A 19,992-nucleotide genomic window follows, 5' to 3' on the forward strand; every position below is an offset into this window, starting at 1 on the left:
AACTCTGCAGTGTAGCTAGGGGTCAACCCCACCCCCCCACCGACAGAGACAGCTAGATCCAACTCACCAGTGTTCCTGTGGGTCACCTCCACCCCCAGCCAGAGACAGAAAGATCCATCTCGCGAGTGTTCCTGTGTATCAACCCCCCCTTTCAGAGACTGCAAGATCCAACTCCACAGTGTCGTTATGTATCAACCCCCCCCCCCAGTCAGAGACAAGAGGATGCATCTCCCCAGTGTAGCTGTGGGTCAAACACCCTCCCCAGTCAGTGACAACAAGATCTAACACCCCAGTGTAGCAGCATCTCTCCCTCCTCCCTCAGTCGGAGACAGCAAAATCCAACTCCCCAGTGTAGCAATGGGTCAACCCCCCCCCCCAGTCAGAGAGAGCAAGATCCAACTCCAAAGTGTAGCTATGAATCAACCGGCGCTCCCCCCCCCCCAGTCAGAAACAGCAAGATCCAACTCTGCAGTGTAAGTAGGGGTCAACACCCCCCCCGACAGAGATGCAAGATCCATCTCCCCAGTGTTCCTGTGGGTCACCTCCACCCCCAGTCAGAGACAGAAAGATCAAACTCCCCTGTTTAGCTGTGGGTAACACCCCCCACCCCAGTCACAGACAGCAAGATCCAACTCTGCTGTGTAGCTGTGGAACAACACCTCCCCCCCACTGTTAGAGACAGTAAGATCCATCTCCCCGTATAGCTGTGGGTCAACCCCCCCAGTAGGAAACAGCAATGTCCAACTCCCCACTGTAGCTGTGGATCAAACACTCTCCAGGCAGGGACAGAAGTAACTAACTCCCCTGTGTAGCTGTGGGACACCGCCCCACCGTCAGAGACAGCAAGATCCAACTCCCCAGTGTAGCTGTGGGACAACCCCCCCCCCAGTCAGAGAAAACAGGATGCATCTCCCCAGTGTAGCTGCGGGTCAACCCCCCCAGTCAGAGAAAACAGGATGCATCTCTCCAGTGTAGATGTGGGACACCAGCCCCTGTCAGAGAGCAAGATCCAACTCCCCAATGTAGCTGTTGATCAATCAGCGCCCCCCTCCGTTAGAGGGCAGGAAGATCCAACTCCCCAGTGTAGCATTATCTCTCCCCCATCCCTCGGTCAGAGACAGCAAGATCCATCTCCCCAGTGTATCTGTCCGTCACCCCCCCCCCCCAGTCACAGACAGCAAGATCCATCTCCCCAGTGTATCTGTCCGTCACCCCCCCCCCAGTCACAGACAGCAAGATCCATCTCCCCAGTATATCTGTCCGTCACCCCCCCCCCAGTCACAGACAGCAAGATCCAACTCTGCAGTGTAACTAGGGGTCAACCCCCCACCCTGACAGAGACAGCAAGATCCAACTCCCCAGTGTTCCTGTGGGTCACCTCCACCCCCAGTCAGAGACAGAAAGATCCATCTCCCGAATGTTGCTGTGAGTCTGCCCCTCCCCAGTCAGAGAGAGCAAGATCCAACTTCCCAGTGTAGCTGCGGGTCACAACCCAGTCAGAGAGAGCAAGCTCCAATTCCACAGTGCATCTGGGGGTCAAACCCCCACCCAAAGCCAGAGACAGCAAGATCCAACTCCCCAGTGTAACTGTCTGTCACACCCCCAGTCGGAGACAGCAAGATCCAACTCCCCAGTGTAGCTGTTAGTCAACCGACCCCCCCCCCCCCCAGTCAGAGGGCTGCAAGATCCATCTCCCCAGCTTATCTGTCGGTCACCCCCCCCCCCCCCAAGTCAGAGACAGCAAGCTCTAACTCCCCATTAACATTCCCCTGTCAGAAACAGCAAGATCCAACTCTGCAGAGTAACTAGGGGTCAAGCCCCCCACCCCGACAGAGACAGCAAGATCCAACTCCCCAGTGTTCCTGTGGGTCACCTCCCCCCCCAGTCAGAGACAGAAAGATCCATCTCCCGAGTGTTGCTGTGAGTCTGCCCCCCCCCCCCAGTCAGAGGATAGCAAGATCCAACTCCCCTGTATAGCTGTGGATCAAACACTCCACAGTCAGAGACAGAAAGATCAAACTCCCCTGTTTAGCTGTGGGTAACACCCCCCCCCCCGTCAGAGACAGCAAGATCCATCTCCCCAGTGTTCCTGTGGGTCACCTCCAACCCCAGTCAGAGACAGAAAGATCCAACTCCCCAGCGTATCTGCCGGTCAACCCCCTCCCCAGTCAGAGACAGCAAGATCCAACTCCCCAGTATAGTTGTGGATTAAACCCCCGCCCCCTGTCAGAGAGCAAGATCAAACTCCCCAGTGCAGCTGTTGATCAATGGGTGCCCCACCCCCAGTCAGAGGGCAGCAAGATCCAACTCCCCAGTGTAGCAGTATCTCTCCCCCCTCCCTCAGTCCGCAACAGCAAGATCCAACACCCCAGTGTAGCAGCGGTCACCACCCCCCCCCCCCAGTTAGAGACAGCAAGATCCAACACCCCAGTGTAAATGTCGGTCACCCACCCAGTCAGAAACAGCAAGATTCAACTCTGCAGTGTAGCAGTATCTCTCCCCCCTCCCTCAGTCCGCAACAGCAAGATCCAACACCCCAGTGTAGCAGTATCTCTCCCCCCTCCCTCAGTCCGCAACAGCAAAATCCAACACCCTGTGTAGCAGCGGTCACCACCCCCCCCCCCAGTTAGAGACAGCAAGATCCAACACCCCAGTGTAAATGTCGGTCACCCACCCAGTCAGAAACAGCAAGATTCAACTCTGCAGTGTAGCAGTATCTCTCCCCCCTCCCTCAGTCGGAGACAGCAAGATCCAACACCCCAGTGTAAATATCGGTCACCCACCCAGTCAGAAACAGCAAGATTCAACTCTGCAGTGTAGCTAGGGGTCAACCCCACCCCCCCACCGACAGAGACAGCTAGATCCAACTCACCAGTGTTCCTGTGGGTCACCTCCACCCCCAGCCAGAGACAGAAAGATCCATCTCGCGAGTGTTCCTGTGTATCAACCCCCCCTTTCAGAGACTGCAAGATCCAACTCCACAGTGTAGTTATGTATCAACCCCCCCCCCCAGTCAGAGACAAGAGGATGCATCTCCCCAGTGTAGCTGTGGGTCAAACACCCTCCCCAGTCAGTGACAACAAGATCTAACACCCCAGTGTAGCAGCATCTCTCCCTCCTCCCTCAGTCGGAGACAGCAAAATCCAACTCCCCAGTGTAGCAATGGGTCAACCCCCCCCCCCCAGTCAGAGAGAGCAAGATCCAACTCCAAAGTGTAGCTATGAATCAACCGGCGCTCCCCCCCCCCCCAGTCAGAAACAGCAAGATCCAACTCTGCAGTGTAAGTAGGGGTCAACACCCCCCCCGACAGAGATGCAAGATCCATCTCCCCAGTGTTCCTGTGGGTCACCTCCACCCCCAGTCAGAGACAGAAAGATCAAACTCCCCAGTGTAGCTGTGGGTAACACCCCCCACCCCAGTCACAGACAGCAAGATCCAACTCTGCTGTGTAGCTGTGGAACAACACCTCCCCCCCACTGTTAGAGACAGTAAGATCCATCTCCCCGTATAGCTGTGGGTCAACCCCCCCAGTAGGAAACAGCAATGTCCAACTCCCCACTGTAGCTGTGGATCAAACACTCTCCAGGCAGGGACAGAAGTAACTAACTCCCCTGTGTAGCTGTGGGACACCGCCCCCCCCCCCCCCCCCCGTCAGAGACAGCAAGATCCTACTCCCCAGTGTAGCTGTTAGTCAACCGACGCCCCCCCCCCCCCCCCAGTCAGAGGGCTGCAAGATCCATCTCCCCAGCTTATCTGTCGGTCACCCCCCCCCCCCCCAGTCAGAGACAGCAAGCTCTAACTCCCCATTAACATTCCCCTGTCAGAGACAGAAAGATCAAACTCTGCAGTGCAGCTGTGGGTCAACCCTCCCCCCCACCCAGTCAGAGACAGCATGATCCTACTCCCCAGAGAAATATCGGTCACCCCCCAAGTCAGAAACAGCAAGATCCATCTCCCCAGTGTTCCTGTGGGTCACCTCCACCCCCAGTCAGAGACAGAAAGATCCATCTCCCGAGTGTTGCTGTGAGTCTGCCCCCCCCCCCCCAGTCAGAGGATAGCAAGATCCAACTCCCCTGTGTTGCTGAGGGTCTGACCCTCCCCAGTCAGAGACAGAAAGATCAAACTCCCCTGCGTAGCTGTGGATCAAGCACTCTCCAGGCAGGGACAGAAGTAACTAACTCCCCTGTGTAGCTGTGGGACACCGCCCCACCGTCAGAGACAGCAAGATCCAACTCCCCAGTGTAGCTGTGGGACAACCCCCCCCCCCCAGTCAGAGAAAACAGGATGCATCTCCCCAGTGTAGCTGTGGGTCAACCCCCCCAGTCAGAGAAAACAGGATGCATCTCCCCAGTGTAGCTGCGGGACAACCCCCCCAGTCAGAGAAAACAGGATGCATCTCTCCAGTGTAGATGTGGGACACCAGCCCCTGTCAGAGAGCAAGATCCAACTCCCCAATGTAGCTGTTGATCAATCAGCGCCCCGCTCCGTTAGAGGGCAGGAAGATCCAACTCCCCAGTGTAGCATTATCTCTCCCCCATCCCTCGGTCAGAGACAGCAAGATCCATCTCCCCAGTGTATCTGTCCGTCACCCCCCCCCCCCAGTCACAGACAGCAAGATCCATCTCCCCAGTGTATCTGTCCGTCATCCCCCCCCCAGTCACAGACAGCAAGATCCATCTCCCCAGTATATCTGTCCGTCACCCCCCCCCCCCCCCAGTCACAGACAGCAAGATCCAACTCTGCAGTGTAACTAGGGGTCAACCCCCCACCCTGACAGAGACAGCAAGATCCAACTCCCCAGTGTTCCTGTGGGTCACCTCCACCCCCAGTCAGAGACAGAAAGATCCATCTCCCGAATGTTGCTGTGAGTCTGCCCCTCCCCAGTCAGAGAGAGCAAGATCCAACTTCCCAGTGTAGCTGCGGGTCAACGTCCCCAGTCAGAGAGAGCAAGCTCCAATTCCACAGTGCATCTGGGGGTCAAACCCCCACCCAAAGCCAGAGACAGCAAGATCCAACTCCCCAGTGTAACTGTGGGACACCCCACCCCCCGTCAGAGACAGCAAGATCCAACTCCCCAGTGTAGCTGTGGGTCACCCCCTCAATCGTAAAAAGCAAGATCCAACTCCCCAGTGTAACTGTGGGACACCCCACCCCCCCGTCAGAGACAGAAAGATCCATCTCCCGAATGTTGCTGTGAGTCTGCCCCTCCCCAGTCAGAGAGAGCAAGATCCAACTCCCCAGTGCATCTGGGGGTCAAACCCCCACCCCCCGTCAGAGACAGCAAGATCCAACTCCCCAGTGCATCTGGGGGTCAAACCCCCACCCCCCGTCAGAGACAGCAAGATCCAACTCCCCAGTGTAACTGTGGGACACCCCCCCACCCAGTCAGAGACACCATGATCCTACTCCCCAGAGAAATATCGGTCACCCCCCAAGTCAGAAACAGCAAGATCCATCTCCCCAGTGTTCCTGTGGGTCACCTCCACACCCAGTCAGAGACAGAAAGATCCATCTTCCCAGTGTAGCTGTGGGTCACCCCCTCAGTCGTAAAAAGCAAGATCCAACTCCCCAGTGTAAATGTTGCACACCCGCACCCCGTCAGAGACAGCAAGATCCAACTTCCCAGTGTAAATGTTGCACACCCGCACCCCGTCAGAGACAGCAAGATCCAACTCTGCAGTGTAACTAGGGGTCAACCCCCCACCCCGACAGAGACAGAAAGATCCATCTCCCGAATGTTGCTGTGAGTCTGCCCCTCCCCAGTCAGAGAGAGCAAGATCCAACTCCCCAGTGCATCTGGGGGTCAAACCCCCACCCAAAGCCAGAGACAGCAAGATCCAACTCCCCAGTGTAACTGTGGGACACCCCCCCACCCCGACAGAGACAGCTAGATCCATCTCCCCAGTGTTCCTGTGGGTCACCTCCACACCCAGTCAGAGACAGAAAGATCTATCTTCCCAGTGTAGCTGTGGGTCACCCCCCACAGTCAGAGAAAACAGGATGCATCTCCCCAGAGTAGCTATGGGACACCCCCCACCGTCAGAGATAGCAAGATTCAACTCCCCATTGGAGCAGTATCTCTCCCCCCTCCCTCAGTCAGAGATAGCAAGATCCAACTCCCCAGCTTATCTGTCCGTCAACCCCCTCCCCAGTCAGAGACAGCAAGATCCAACTCCCCAGTATAGCTGTGGATTAAACCCCCGCCCCCTGTCAGAGAGCAAGATCAAACTCCCCAGTGCAGCTGTTGATCAATGGGCGCCCCACCCCCAGTCAGAGGGCAGCAAGATCCAACTCCCCAGTGTAGCAGTATCTCTCCCCCCTCCCTCAGTCCGCAACAGCAAAATCCAACACCCTGTGTAGCAGCGGTCACCACCCCCCCCCCCCCCCAGTTAGAGACAGCAAGATCCAACACCCCAGTGTAAATGTCGGTCACCCACCCAGTCAGAAACAGCAAGATTCAACTCTGCAGTGTAGCTAGGGGTCAACCCCCCCCCCCCGACAGTGACAGCAAGATCCAACTCACCAGTGTAGCTGTGTATCAATCCCCCCTTTCAGAGACTGCAAGATCCAACTCCACAGTGTAGTTATGTATCAACCCCCCCCCCCCAGTCAGAGACAAGAGGATGCATCTCCCCAGTGTAGCTGTGGGTCAAACACCCTCCCCAGTCAGTGACAACAAGATCTAACACCCCAGTGTAGCAGTATCTCTCCCTCCTCCCTTAGTCGGAGACAGCAAAATCCAACTCCCCTGTGTACCAGTGGGTCACCACCTCCCCAGTTAGTGACAGCAAGATCCAACTCCCCAGTGTATCTGTGGGACAACCCCCCGCAGTCAGAGAAAACAGGATGCATCTCCCCAGTGTAGATGTGGGACACCAGCCCCTGTCAGAGAGCAAGATCCAACTCCCCAATGTAGCTGTTGATCAATCAGCGCCCCCCTCCGTTAGAGGGCAGGAAGATCCAACTCCCCAGTGTAGCTGTTGATCAATCAGCACCCCCCTCCGTTAGAGGGCAGGAAGATCCAACTCCCCAGTGTAGCATTATCTCTCCCCCATCCCTCGGTCAGAGACAGCAAGATCCATCTCCCCAGGGTATCTGTCCGTCACCCCCCCCCCCAGTCACAGACAGCACGATCCATCTCCCCAGTGTATCTGTCCGTCACCCCCCCCCCAGTCACAGACAGCAAGATCCAACTCCCCAGTGTATCTGTCCGTCACCCCCCCCCCCCAGTCACAGACAGCAAGATCCATCTCCCCAGTATATCTGTCCGTCACCCCCCCCCAGTCACAGACAGCAAGATCCAACTCTGCAGTGTAACTAGGGGTCAACCCCCCACCCTGACAGAGACAGCAAGATCCAACTCCCCAGTGTTCCTGTGGGTCACCTCCACCCCCAGTCAGAGACAGAAAGATCCATCTCCCGAATGTTGCTGTGAGTCTGCCCCTCCCCAGTCAGAGAGAGCAAGATCCAACTTCCCAGTGTAGCTGCGGGTCAACGCCCCCAGTCAGAGAGAGCAAGCTCCAATTCCACAGTGCATCTGGGGGTCAAACCCCCACCCAAAGCCAGAGACAGCAAGATCCAACTCCCCAGTGTAACTGTGGGACACCCCACCCCCGTCAGAGACAGCAAGATCCAACTCCCCAGTGTAGCTGTGGGTCACCCCCTCAATCGTAAAAAGCAAGATCCAACTCCCCAGTGTAACTGTGGGACACCCCACCCCCCCGTCAGAGACAGAAAGATCCATCTCCCGAATGTTGCTGTGAGTCTGCCCCTCCCCAGTCAGAGAGAGCAAGATCCAACTCCCCAGTGCATCTGGGGGTCAAACCCCCACCCCCCGTCAGAGACAGCAAGATCCAACTCCCCAGTGCATCTGGGGGTCAAACCCCCACCCCCCGTCAGAGACAGCAAGATCCAACTCCCCAGTGTAACTGTGGGACACCCCCCCACCCAGTCAGAGACAGCATGATCCTACTCCCCAGAGAAATATCGGTCACCCCCCAAGTCAGAAACAGCAAGATCCATCTCCCCAGTGTTCCTGTGGGTCACCTCCACACCCAGTCAGAGACAGAAAGATCCATCTTCCCAGTGTAGCTGTGGGTCACCCCCTCAGTCGTAAAAAGCAAGATCCAACTCCCCAGTGTAAATGTTGCACACCCGCACCCCGTCAGAGACAGCAAGATCCAACTTCCCAGTGTAAATGTTGCACACCCGCACCCCGTCAGAGACAGCAAGATCCAACTCCCCAGTGTAAATGTTGCACACCCGCACCCCGTCAGAGACAGCAAGATCCAACTTCCCAGTGTAAATGTTGCACACCCGCACCCCGTCAGAGACAGCAAGATCCAACTCTGCAGTGTAACTAGGGGTCAACCCCCCACCCCGACAGAGACAGAAAGATCCATCTCCCGAATGTTGCTGTGAGTCTGCCCCTCCCCAGTCAGAGAGAGCAAGATCCAACTCCCCAGTGCATCTGGGGGTCAAACCCCCACCCAAAGCCAGAGACAGCAAGATCCAACTCCCCAGTGTAACTGTGGGACACCCCCCCACCCCGACAGAGACAGCTAGATCCATCTCCCCAGTGTTCCTGTGGGTCACCTCCACACCCAGTCAGAGACAGAAAGATCTATCTTCCCAGTGTAGCTGTGGGTCACCCCCCACAGTCAGAGAAAACAGGATGCATCTCCCCAGAGTAGCTATGGGACACCCCCACCGTCAGAGATAGCAAGATTCAACTCCCCATTGGAGCAGTATCTCTCCCCCCTCCCTCAGTCAGAGATAGCAAGATCCAACTCCCCAGCTTATCTGTCGGTCAACCCCCTCCCCAGTCAGAGACAGCAAGATCCAACTCCCCAGTATAGCTGTGGATTAAACCCCCGCCCCCTGTCAGAGAGCAAGATCAAACTCCCCAGTGCAGCTGTTGATCAATGGGCGCCCCACCCCCAGTCAGAGGGCAGCAAGATCCAACTCCCCAGTGTAGCAGTATCTCTCCCCCCTCCCTCAGTCCGCAACAGCAAAATCCAACACCCTGTGTAGCAGCGGTCACAACCCCCCCCCCCCAGTTAGAGACAGCAAGATCCAACACCCCAGTGTAAATGTCGGTCACCCACCCAGTCAGAAACAGCAAGATTCAACTCTGCAGTGTAGCTAGGGGTCAACCCCCCCCCCCCCGACAGTGACAGCAAGATCCAACTCACCAGTGTAGCTGTGTATCAATCCCCCCTTTCAGAGACTGCAAGATCCAACTCCACAGTGTAGTTATGTATCAACCCCCCCCCCCAGTCAGAGACAAGAGGATGCATCTCCCCAGTGTAGCTGTGGGTCAAACACCCTCCCCAGTCAGTGACAACAAGATCTAACACCCCAGTGTAGCAGTATCTCTCCCTCCTCCCTTAGTCGGAGACAGCAAAATCCAACTCCCCTGTGTACCAGTGGGTCACCACCTCCCCAGTTAGTGACAGCAAGATCCAACTCCCCAGTGTATCTGTGGGACAACCCCCCGCAGTCAGAGAAAACAGGATGCATCTCCCCAGTGTAGATGTGGGACACCAGCCCCTGTCAGAGAGCAAGATCCAACTCCCCAATGTAGCTGTTGATCAATCAGCGCCCCCCTCCGTTAGAGGGCAGGAAGATCCAACTCCCCAGTGTAGCATTATCTCTCCCCCATCCCTCGGTCAGAGACAGCAAGATCCATCTCCCCAGTGTATCTGTCCGTCACCCCCCCACCCCAGTCACAGACAGCAAGATCCATCTCCCCAGTGTATCTGTCCGTCACCCCCCCCCCCAGTCACAGACAGCAAGATCCATCTCCCCAGTATATCTGTCCGTCACCCCCCCCCCCCAGTCACAGACAGCAAGATCCAACTCTGCAGTGTAACTAGGGGTCAACCCCCCACCCTGACAGAGACAGCAAGATCCAACTCCCCAGTGTTCCTGTGGGTCACCTCCACCCCCAGTCAGAGACAGAAAGATCCATCTCCCGAATGTTGCTGTGAGTCTGCCCCTCCCCAGTCAGAGAGAGCAAGATCCAACTTCCCAGTGTAGCTGCGGGTCAACGTCCCCAGTCAGAGAGAGCAAGCTCCAATTCCACAGTGCATCTGGGGGTCAAACCCCCACCCAAAGCCAGAGACAGCAAGATCCAACTCCCCAGTGTAACTGTGGGACACCCCACCCCCCGTCAGAGACAGCAAGATCCAACTCCCCAGTGTAGCTGTGGGTCACCCCCTCAATCGTAAAAAGCAAGATCCAACTCCCCAGTGTAACTGTGGGACACCCCACCCCCCCGTCAGAGACAGAAAGATCCATCTCCCGAATGTTGCTGTGAGTCTGCCCCTCCCCAGTCAGAGAGAGCAAGATCCAACTCCCCAGTGCATCTGGGGGTCAAACCCCCACCCCCAGTCAGAGAGAGCAAGATCCAACTCCCCAGTGCATCTGGGGGTCAAACCCCCACCCCCCGTCAGAGACAGCAAGATCCAACTCCCCAGTGCATCTGGGGGTCAAACCCCCACCCCCCGTCAGAGACAGCAAGATCCAACTCCCCAGTGTTCCTGTGGGTCACCTCCACACCCAGTCAGAGACAGAAAGATCCATCTTCCCAGTGTAGCTGTGGGTCACCCCCTCAGTCGTAAAAAGCAAGATCCAACTCCCCAGTGTAAATGTTGCACACCCGCACCCCGTCAGAGACAGCAAGATCCAACTTCCCAGTGTAAATGTTGCACACCCGCACCCCGTCAGAGACAGCAAGATCCAACTTCCCAGTGTAAATGTTGCACACCCGCACCCCGTCAGAGACAGCAAGATCCAACTCCCCAGTGTAAATGTTGCACACCCGCACCCCGTCAGAGACAGCAAGATCCAACTTCCCAGTGTAAATGTTGCACACCCGCACCCCGTCAGAGACAGCAAGATCCAACTTCCCAGTGTAAATGTTGCACACCCGCACCCCGTCAGAGACAGCAAGATCCAACTCCCCAGTGTAAATGTTGCACACCCGCACCCCGTCAGAGACAGCAAGATCCAACTTCCCAGTGTAAATGTTGCACACCCGCACCCCGTCAGAGACAGCAAGATCCAACTCTGCAGTGTAACTAGGGGTCAACCCCCCACCCCGACAGAGACAGAAAGATCCATCTCCCGAATGTTGCTGTGAGTCTGCCCCTCCCCAGTCAGAGAGAGCAAGATCCAACTCCCCAGTGCATCTGGGGGTCAAACCCCCACCCAAAGCCAGAGACAGCAAGATCCAACTCCCCAGTGTAACTGTGGGACACCCCCCCACCCCGACAGAGACAGCTAGATCCATCTCCCCAGTGTTCCTGTGGGTCACCTCCACACCCAGTCAGAGACAGAAAGATCTATCTTCCCAGTGTAGCTGTGGGTCACCCCCCACAGTCAGAGAAAACAGGATGCATCTCCCCAGAGTAGCTATGGGACACCCCCCACCGTCAGAGATAGCAAGATTCAACTCCCCATTGGAGCAGTATCTCTCCCCCCTCCCTCAGTCAGAGATAGCAAGATCCAACTCCCCAGCTTATCTGTCCGTCAACCCCCTCCCCAGTCAGAGACAGCAAGATCCAACTCCCCAGTATAGCTGTGGATTAAACCCCCGCCCCCTGTCAGAGAGCAAGATCAAACTCCCCAGTGCAGCTGTTGATCAATGGGCGCCCCACCCCCAGTCAGAGGGCAGCAAGATCCAACTCCCCAGTGTAGCAGTATCTCTCCCCCCTCCCTCAGTCCGCAACAGCAAAATCCAACACCCTGTGTAGCAGCGGTCACCACCCCCCCCCCCCCCCAGTTAGAGACAGCAAGATCCAACACCCCAGTGTAAATGTCGGTCACCCACCCAGTCAGAAACAGCAAGATTCAACTCTGCAGTGTAGCTAGGGGTCAACCCCCCCCCCCCCGACAGTGACAGCAAGATCCAACTCACCAGTGTAGCTGTGTATCAATCCCCCCTTTCAGAGACTGCAAGATCCAACTCCACAGTGTAGTTATGTATCAACCCCCCCCCCCAGTCAGAGACAAGAGGATGCATCTCCCCAGTGTAGCTGTGGGTCAAACACCCTCCCCAGTCAGTGACAACAAGATCTAACACCCCAGTGTAGCAGTATCTCTCCCTCCTCCCTTAGTCGGAGACAGCAAAATCCAACTCCCCTGTGTACCAGTGGGTCACCACCTCCCCAGTTAGTGACAGCAAGATCCAACTCCCCAGTGTATCTGTGGGACAACCCCCCGCAGTCAGAGAAAACAGGATGCATCTCCCCAGTGTAGATGTGGGACACCAGCCCCTGTCAGAGAGCAAGATCCAACTCCCCAATGTAGCTGTTGATCAATCAGCGCCCCCCTCCGTTAGAGGGCAGGAAGATCCAACTCCCCAGTGTAGCATTATCTCTCCCCCATCCCTCGGTCAGAGACAGCAAGATCCATCTCCCCATATAGCTGTGGGTCAACCCCCCCAGTAGGAAACAGCAATGTCCATCTCCCCACTGTAGCTGTGGATCAAGCACTCTCCAGGCAGGGACAGAAATAACTAACTCCCCTGTGTAGCTTTGGGACACCGCCCCCCCCCCGTCAGAGACAGCAAGATCCAACTCCCCAGTGTTCCTGTGGGTCACCTCCACCCCCAGTCAGAGACAGAAAGATCCATCTCCCAAGTGTAGCTGTTGATCAACCGACGCCCCCCCCCCCCCAGTCAGAGGGCAGCAAGATCCAACTCCTCAGTATACCTGTGGATCAAACACTCCCCAGGCAGAGACAGAAAGATCAAACTCCCCTGTGTAGCAGTATCTCTCCCCACTTCCTCGGTCAGAGACAGCAAGATCCAACTCCCCAGAGTAAATGTCGGTCACCCCCCGTCAGAAACAGCAAGATCCGACTCTGCAGTGTATATGTCTGTCACCCCTTCCCCCCAGTCGGAGACAACAAGATCCAACTACCCAGTGTAGCTGTGGATCAAACACTCCCCAGTCAGAGACAGAAAGATCAAACTCCCCAGTGTAGCTGTGGGTATCAGCCCCCCCCCCAGTCAGAGACTGCAAGATCCAACTCCCCAGCGTAAATATCGGTCACCCCCCCAGTCAGAAACAGCAAGATCCAACTCTGCAGTGCAGCTAGGGGTCAACCCTCCCCCCCACCGACAGAGACAGCAAGATCCAACTCCCCAGTGTTCCTGTGGGTCACCTCCACCCCCAGTCAGAGACAGAAAGATCCATCTCGCGAATGTTGCTGTGAGTCTGCCCCCCCCAGTCAGAGGATAACAAGATCCAACTCCCCTGTGTTGCTGAGGGTCTGACCCTCCCCAGTCAGAGACAGAAAGATCAAACTCCCCTGCGTAGCTGTGGGTAACACCCCCCACCCCGAGACAGAAACAGCAAGATCCAACTCTGCAGTATATCTGGGGGTCAAAAGCCACCGGTCAGAGACCACAAGATCGATCTCCCCAGTATTGCTGTGGGTCACAAACCCCCACCATTCAGAGACAGGAAGATCCAACTCCCCAGTATTGCTGTGGGTCAACCCCTCCCCCTTCAGAGATAGCTAGATCCAACTCCCCAGTCAGAGACTGCAAGGTCCAACTCCCCAGTGTAGCTGTGGGTCAAACCTCCCCCAGTCAGAGAAAACAGGATGCATCTCTCCAGTGTAGCTATGGGACACCCGCCCCCATCAGAAACATCAAGATCCAACTCCCCAGTGTTGCTGTTGATCAACCGGCAACCCCACCCCCCCCCCCCCCCAGTCACAGGGCAGCAAGATCCAATTCTGTGGATCAAACACTCCCCAGGCAGAGACAGAAAGATCAAACTCCCCTGTGCAGCGGTGGGACACCCCCCCCAGTCAGAGACTGCAAGTTCCAACTCTGCAGTGCATCTGGGGGTCAATACCCCCCAGTCAGTGGCCACAAGATCAATCTCCCCAGTGTACCTGTGGGTCAAAACCCCAGCCCCAGCCTGCGACAGCAAGTTCCTAATCCCCAGTGTAAATGTCGGTCAAGCCCCCAGTCTGAAACAGCAAGATCCAAGTACCCAGTATAGCTGTGGATCAAACACTCCCCAGGCAGAGACAGAACGATCAAACTCCCCTGTGTAGCTGTAGGTAACACCCCCCACCCCGAGACAGAAACAGCAAAATCCAACTCTGCAGTGTATCTGGGGGTCAAAGCCCCCCGGTCAGAGAGCACAAGATCGATCTCCCCAGTGTGGCTGTGGGTCAAACCCTCACCCCCAGCCAGAGACAGCACGATCCAACTCCCCAGTGCAGCTGTCGGTCACCCCCCCCCCAAGTCGGAGACAGCAAGATCCGACTCCCCAGAGTAAATGTCGGTCACCCCCCCGTCAGAAACAGCAAGATCCGACTCTGCAGTGTATATGTCTGTCACCCCCCCCCCCAGTTGGAGACAGCAAGATCCAACTACCCAGCGTAGCTGTGGATCAAACACTGCCCAGGCAGAGACAGAAAGATCAAACTCCCCTGTGTAGCTGTGGGTAACACCCCCCACCCCGAGTCAGAGACAGCAAGATCCAACTCCCCAGTGTAGCTGTATCTCTCCCCACTTCCTCAGTCAGAAACACCAAGATCCAACTCCCCAGTGGAGCTGACGATCAATAGGCCCCCCCCCCAGTCAGAGGGCAGCAAAATCCAACTCCCCAGTGTAGCAGCATCTCCCCCCCCTTCCCCAGTCAGAGACAGCAAGATCCAACTCCCAAGTGTATATGTCTGCCAACCTCCCTCAGTCAGAGACATCTAGATCCTACTCCCCAGCGTAAATATCGGTCACACCCCCCCAGTCAGAGACAGCAAGATCCAACTCCCCAGTGTAGCTGTTGATCAATCAGCGCCCCCCTCCGTTAGAGGGCAGGAAGATCCAACTCCCCAGTGTAGCATTATCTCTCCCCCATCCCTCGGTCAGAGACAGCAAGATCCATCTCCCCATATAGCTGTGGGTCAACCCCCCCAGTAGGAAACAGCAATGTCCAACTCCCCACTGTAGCTGTGGATCAAGCACTCTCCAGGCAGGGACAGAAATAACTAACTCCCCTGTGTAGCTTTGGGACACCGCCCCCCCCCCCCCGTCAGAGACAGCAAGATCCAACTCCCCAGTGTTCCTGTGGGTCACCTCCACCCCCAGTCAGAGGGCAGCAAGATCCAACTCCTCAGTATACCTGTGGATCAAACACTCCCCAGGCAGAGACAGAAAGATCAAACTCCCCTGTGTGGCTGTGGGACACCCCCCCCCCCCAGTCAGAGACAGCAAGGTCCAACTCCCCAGTGTAGCAGTATCTCTCCCCACTTCCTCAGTCAGAGACAGCAAGATCCAACTCCCCAGAGTAAATGTCGGTCACCCCCCCGTCAGAAACAGCAAGATCCGACTCTGCAGTGTATATGTCTGTCACCCCTTCCCCCCAGTCGGAGACAACAAGATCCAACTACCCAGTGTAGCTGTGGATCAAACACTCCCCAGGCAGAGACAGAAAGATCAAACTCCCCTGTGTGGCTGTGGGACACCCCCCCTCCCCCAGTCAGAGACAGCAAGGTCCAACTCCCCAGTGTAGCTGTGGGTCAACCCCTCCCCCTTCAGAGATAGCTAGATCCAACTCCCCAGTGTAGCAGTATCTCTCCCCACTTCCTCAGTCAGAGACAGAAAGATCAAACTCCCCTGCGTAGCTGTGGGTAACACCCCCCACCCCGAGACAGAAACAGCAAGATCCAACTCTGCAGTATATCTGGGGGTCAAAAGCCACCGGTCAGAGACCACAAGATCGATCTCCCCAGTATTGCTGTGGGTCACAAACCCCCACCATTCAGAGACAGGAAGATCCAACTCCCCAGTGCAGCTCTTGATCAACCGGCGCCGCCCCCAGTCGGAGACAGCAAGATCCATCTCCCCAGTGTTGCTGTGGGTCAACCCCTCCCCCTTCAGAGATAGCTAGATCCAACTCCCCAGTCAGAGACAGAAAGATCCATCTCCCAAGTGTAGCTGTTGATCAACCAACGCCCCCGCCCCCAGTCAGAGGGCAGCAAGATCCAACTCCTCAGTATACCTGTGGATCAAACACTCCCCAGGCAGAGACAGAAAGATCAAACTCCCCTGTGTGGCTGTGGGACACCCCCCCCAGTCAGAGACTGCAAGGTCCAACTCCCCAGTGTAGCTGTGGGTCAAACCTCCCCCAGTCAGAGAAAACAGGATGCATCTCTCCAGTGTAGCTATGGGACACCCGCCCCCATCAGAAACATCAAGATCCAACTCCCCAGTGTTGCTGTTGATCAACCGGCAACCCCCCCCCCCCCCGCAGTCACAGGGCAGCAAGATCCAATTCTGTGGATCAAACACTCCCCAGGCAGAGACAGAAAGATCAAACTCCCCTGTGCAGCGGTGGGACACCCCTCCCAGTCAGAGACTGCAAGTTCCAACTCTGCAGTGCATCTGGGGGTCAATACCCCCCAGTCAGTGGCCACAAGATCAATCTCCCCAGTGTACCTGTGGGTCAAAACCCCAGCCCCAGCCTGCGACAGCAAGTTCCTAATCCCCAGTGTAAATGTCGGTCAAGCCCCCAGTCTGAAACAGCAAGATCCAAGTACCCAGTATAGCTGTGGATCAAACACTCCCCAGGCAGAGACAGAACGATCAAACTCCCCTGTGTAGCTGTAGGTAACACCCCCCACCCCGAGACAGAAACAGCAAAATCCAACTCTGCAGTGTATCTGGGGGTCAAAGCCCCCCGGTCAGAGAGCACAAGATCGATCTCCCCAGTGTGGCTGTGGGTCAAACCCTCACCCCCAGCCAGAGACAGCACGATCCAACTCCCCAGTGCAGCTGTCGGTCACCCCTCCCCCCAAGTCGGAGACAGCAAGATCCGACTCCCCAGAGTAAATGTCGGTCACCCCCCCGTCAGAAACAGCAAGATCCGACTCTGCAGTGTATATGTCTGTCACCCCCCCCCCCCCAGTTGGAGACAGCAAGATCCAACTACCCAGCGTAGCTGTGGATCAAACACTGCCCAGGCAGAGACAGAAAGATCAAACTCCCCTGTGTAGCTGTGGGTAACACCCACCACCCCGAGTCAGAGACAGCAAGATCCAACTCCCCAGTGTAGCTGTATCTCTCCCCACTTCCTCAGTCAGAAACACCAAGATCCAACTCCCCAGTGGAGCTGACGATCAATAGGCCCCCCCCCAGTCAGAGGGCAGCAAAATCCAACTCCCCAGTGTAGCAGCATCTCCCCCCCCTTCCCCAGTCAGAGACAGCAAGATCCAACTCCCAAGTGTATATGTCTGCCAACCTCCCTCAGTCAGAGACAGCAAGATCCAACTCCCCAGTGTAGCTGTGGGTCAGCCCCCCCCAGTCAGAGACAGCAAGATCCAACTCCCCAGTGTAGCTGTGGGTCCGCCCCCCCTCCAGTCAGAGACAGCAAGATCCAACTCCCCAGTGTAGCTGTGGGTCAGCCCCCCCCAGTCAGAGACAGCAAGATCCAACTCCCCAGTGTAGCTGTAGGTCAGCCCCCCCCAGTCAGAGACAGCAAGATCCAACTCCCCAGTGTAGCTGTGGGTCAGCCCCCCCCAGTCAGAGACAGCAAGATCCAACTCCCCAGTGTAAATGTTGCACACCCGCACCCCGTCAGAGACAGCAAGATCCAACTTCCCAGTGTAGCTGAGGGTCAGCCCCCCCCCAGTCAAAGACAGCAAGATCCAACTCCCCAGTGTAGCTGTGGGTCAGCCCCCCCCAGTCAGAGACAGCAAGATCCAACTCCCCAGTGTAGCTGTGGGTCAGCCCCCCCCAGTCAGAGACAGCAAGATCCAACTCCCCAGTGTAGCTGTGGGTCAGCCCCCCCCAGTCAGAGACAGCAAGATCCAACTCCCCAGTGTAGCTGTGGGTCAGCCCCCCCCAGTCAGAGACAGCAAGATCCAACTCCCCAGTGTAGCTGAGGGTCAGCCCCCCCCCAGTCAGAGACAGCAAGATCCATCTCCCCAGTGTCGCTGAGGGTCAGCCCCCCCCAGTCAGAGACAGCAAGATCCATCTCCCCAGTGTAGCTGAGGGTCAGCCCCCCCCAGTCAGAGACAGCAAGATCCATCTCCCCAGTGTAGCTGTGGGTCAGCCCCCCCCCCAGTCAGAGACAGCAAGATCCAACTCCCCAGTGTAGCTGAGGGTCAGCCCCCCCCAGTCAGAGACAGCAAGATCCATCTCCCCTGTGTAGCTGTGGGTCCGCCCCCCCCAGTCAGAGACAGCAAGATCCATCTCCCCTGTGTAGCTGTGGGTCAGCCCCCCCCAGTCAGAGACAGCAAGATCCATCTCCCCAGTGTAGTTGTGGGTCAGCCCCCCCCAGTCAGAGACAGCAAGATCCAACTCCCCAGTGTAGCTGAGGGTCAGCCCCCCCCCCAGTCAGAGACAGCAAGATCCAACTCCCCAGTGTAGCTGAGGGTCAGCCCCCCCCCCAGTCAGAGACAGCAAGATCCATCTCCCCAGTGTAGCTGAGGGTCAGCCCCCCCCAGTCAGAGACAGCAAGATCCATCTCCCCAGTGTAGCTGAGGGTCAGCCCCCCCCAGTCAGAGACAGCAAGATCCATCTCCCCAGTGTAGCTGAGGGTCAGCCCCCCCCAGTCAGAGACAGCAAGATCCAACTCCCCAGTGTAGCTGTGGGTCAGCCCCCCCCAGTCAGAGACAGCAAGATCCAACTCCCCAGTGTAGCTGAGGGTCAGCCCCCCCCAGTCAGAGACAGCAAGATCCATCTCCCCAGTGTAGCTGTGGGTCAGCCCCCCCCCCCCCAGTCAGAGACAGCAAGATCCATCTCCCCAGTGTAGCTGTGGGTCAGCCCCCCCCCAGTCAGAGACAGCAAGATCCATCTCCCCAGTGTAGCTGTGGGTCAGCCCCCCCCAGTCAGAGACAGCAAGATCCATCTCCCCAGTGTAGCTGAGGGTCAGCCCCCCCCCCAGTCAGAGACAGCAAGATCCAACTCCCCAGTGTAGCTGTGGGTCAGCCACCCCCCAGTCAGAGACAGCAAGATCCAACTCCCCAGTGTAGCTGAGGGTCAGCCCCCCCCAGTCAGAGACAGCAAGATCCAACTCCCCAGTGTAGCTGAGGGTCAGCCCCCCCCAGTCAGAGACAGCAAGATCCATCTCCCCAGTGTAGCTGTGGGTCAGCCCCCCCCCAGTCAGAGACAGCAAGATCCATCTCCCCAGTGTAGCTGTGGGTCAGCCCCCCCCAGTCAGAGACAGCAAGATCCAACTCCCCAGTGTAGCTGAGGGTCAGCCCCCCCCAGTCAGAGACAGCAAGATCCATCTCCCCAGTGTAGCTGTGGGTCAGCCCCCCCCAGTCAGAGACAGCAAGATCCATCTCCCCAGTGTAGCTGTGGGTCAGCCCCCCCCAGTCAGAGACAGCAAGATCCAACTCCCCAGTGTAGCTGTGGGTCAGCCCCCCCCAGTCAGAGACAGCAAGATCCAACTCCCCAGTGTAGCTGAGGGTCAGCCCCCCCCAGTCAGAGACAGCAAGATCCATCTCCCCAGTGTAGCTGAGGGTCAGCCCCCCCCAGTCAGAGACAGCAAGATCCATCTCCCCAGTGTAGCTGAGGGTCAGCCCCCCCCAGTCAGAGACAGCAAGATCCATCTCCCCAGTGTAGCTGAGGGTCAGCCCCCCCCAGTCAGAGACAGCAAGATCCATCTCCCCAGTGTAGCTGAGGGTCAGCCCCCCCCAGTCAGAGACAGCAAGATCCATCTCCCCAGTGTAGCTGTGGGTCAGCCCCCCCCAGTCAGAGACAGCAAGATCCATCTCCCCAGTGTAGCTGTGGGTCAGCCCCCCCCAGTCAGAGACAGCAAGATCCATCTCCCCAGTGTAGCTGAGGGTCAGCCCCCCCCAGTCAGAGACAGCAAGATCCATCTCCCCAGTGTAGCTGTGGGTGGTGATGTGTTGCCATCATCCTGGTCTGACACTCTTCGTCTGCTCCACAGGGTCCAGAGTGTGAAGGAGGAGGTGGAGGAACCGTGCCAAGGAGCAGCGTATACCCATATACAA

The 19,992-nt window shown here is 57.0% G+C and overlaps 1 protein-coding gene across 3 annotated transcripts in view; it reads left to right on the forward strand.

Annotated features, from left to right (window-relative positions):
• LOC132395791 (coxsackievirus and adenovirus receptor homolog) overlaps window positions 1–19,992 on the forward strand; it is a 122,173-nt gene that overhangs the window by 81,329 nt on the left and 20,852 nt on the right. For all 3 annotated transcript variants that reach the window (XM_059972832.1, XM_059972833.1, XM_059972834.1), the window contains one exon: window positions 19,929–19,992. In XM_059972832.1, coding sequence (XP_059828815.1) covers window positions 19,929–19,992 — 64 coding nt within the window. The remainder of the gene's footprint in view (window positions 1–19,928) is intronic.

Source organism: Hypanus sabinus, chromosome 6, assembly GCF_030144855.1.
Source record: "Hypanus sabinus isolate sHypSab1 chromosome 6, sHypSab1.hap1, whole genome shotgun sequence".
In the NCBI taxonomy this organism is placed as follows: Eukaryota; Metazoa; Chordata; class Chondrichthyes; order Myliobatiformes; family Dasyatidae; genus Hypanus; species Hypanus sabinus.